We start from the raw sequence: 1196 nt of genomic DNA on the forward strand, positions 1-1196 counted from the left end.
GCCAATGCTTGTCCTTTTACAGCTTTTTGAGGGATGTATAAAATCTCGAATTGTTGAAATTGGAGGTACCATATCGCTAGTCGATCACTAAGAACAGGTTTTGACATCAGGAACTTGATGGGATTTGCTTTAGAAACAAGACGGACAACATGAGCTTGAAAGTAGTGCTTCAACTTTTGAATTGAGAAGACTAGCGCCAAACACAACTTTTCAATTGACGAGTAGTTCAACTCGTTAGGTGTCATCATTCTGCTCAAGTAGTAAAGAGAGTTTTCTTTCCCCTCACTATTTTCTTGGGCCAACAGTGCTCCAACAGACCTTTCCTATGCCGCAATGTATAGTATCAACGACTTTCCAGGTATAGGAGCTGCTAAAATCGGAGGCTTCATCAAGTAGGTTTTGATACTTTCGAAGGCATTGCTACAAGCTGGGTCCCACTTGAAAGGAACACTTTTCTTCATGAGGCGACTAAACGGTTGGCACCTCCCAGCCAGGTTTGATATGAATCTTCTAAGGTATGCTAGCTTTCCTTGTAGACTTTTCAATTCGTGGATATCTCGAGGCTCAGGCATTTTCAAAATGGCATCCACTTTGGCTTGATCAATTTTGATCCCTCGATGTTGGACAATGAAACCAAGGAACTTTCCAGAAGTAACTCCAAAGGCACATTTCAACGGATTCATCCTAAGTTGGTACCTCCGGAGCAATTCAAATACCATCCTCAAGTCTTTCATGTGGTCGCCCTTCTCTATTGATTTCACCACCAAGTCGTCAACATAGCATTCGACATTCTTGTGGAGAAGATCATAGAAAATATTTTGCATAGCCCTTTGGTAAGTAGCACCAGCATTCTTCAAGCCAAAAGGCATTACCTTGTAGCAATAAATACCCTTGGGGGTGCGAAACGCAGTAAGCTCTTCATCTTTTCGTGCCATGCGAATTTGGTTATAGCCCGATGAACCGTCCATGAAAGACATTGCCTCGTAACCAGTAGTAGCATCGATTATCAGCTCTGGAATAGGAAGTGGGAATTCATCTTTGGTACATGCATTATTGAGGTCCCTGAAGTCGACGCATACTCGAATATGGCCATTCTTCTTTCTTACACGATCTTCTTTTCGCGAGCCAAGTCCATGACTTTATCCTTGAAGACAAAGCACTTCTCCAGAGGGTGGCTTACAAGTCGGTGATATTTG

The 1196-nt window shown here is 42.6% G+C and overlaps 1 protein-coding gene across 1 annotated transcript; it reads right to left on the minus strand.

Moving 5' to 3' along the window:
- Positions 1-323: 323 nt before the first annotated feature.
- LOC138887611 (uncharacterized mitochondrial protein AtMg00860-like) lies at positions 324-683 on the minus strand. Its single transcript, XM_070169377.1, has one exon. It carries the CDS (start codon positions 681-683, stop codon positions 324-326), a length of 360 nt encoding a protein of 119 aa, XP_070025478.1.
- Positions 684-1196: the final 513 nt, after the last annotated feature.

Source organism: Nicotiana sylvestris, chromosome 3 (genome assembly GCF_000393655.2).
Source record: "Nicotiana sylvestris chromosome 3, ASM39365v2, whole genome shotgun sequence".
Classification (NCBI taxonomy): domain Eukaryota; kingdom Viridiplantae; phylum Streptophyta; class Magnoliopsida; order Solanales; family Solanaceae; genus Nicotiana; species Nicotiana sylvestris.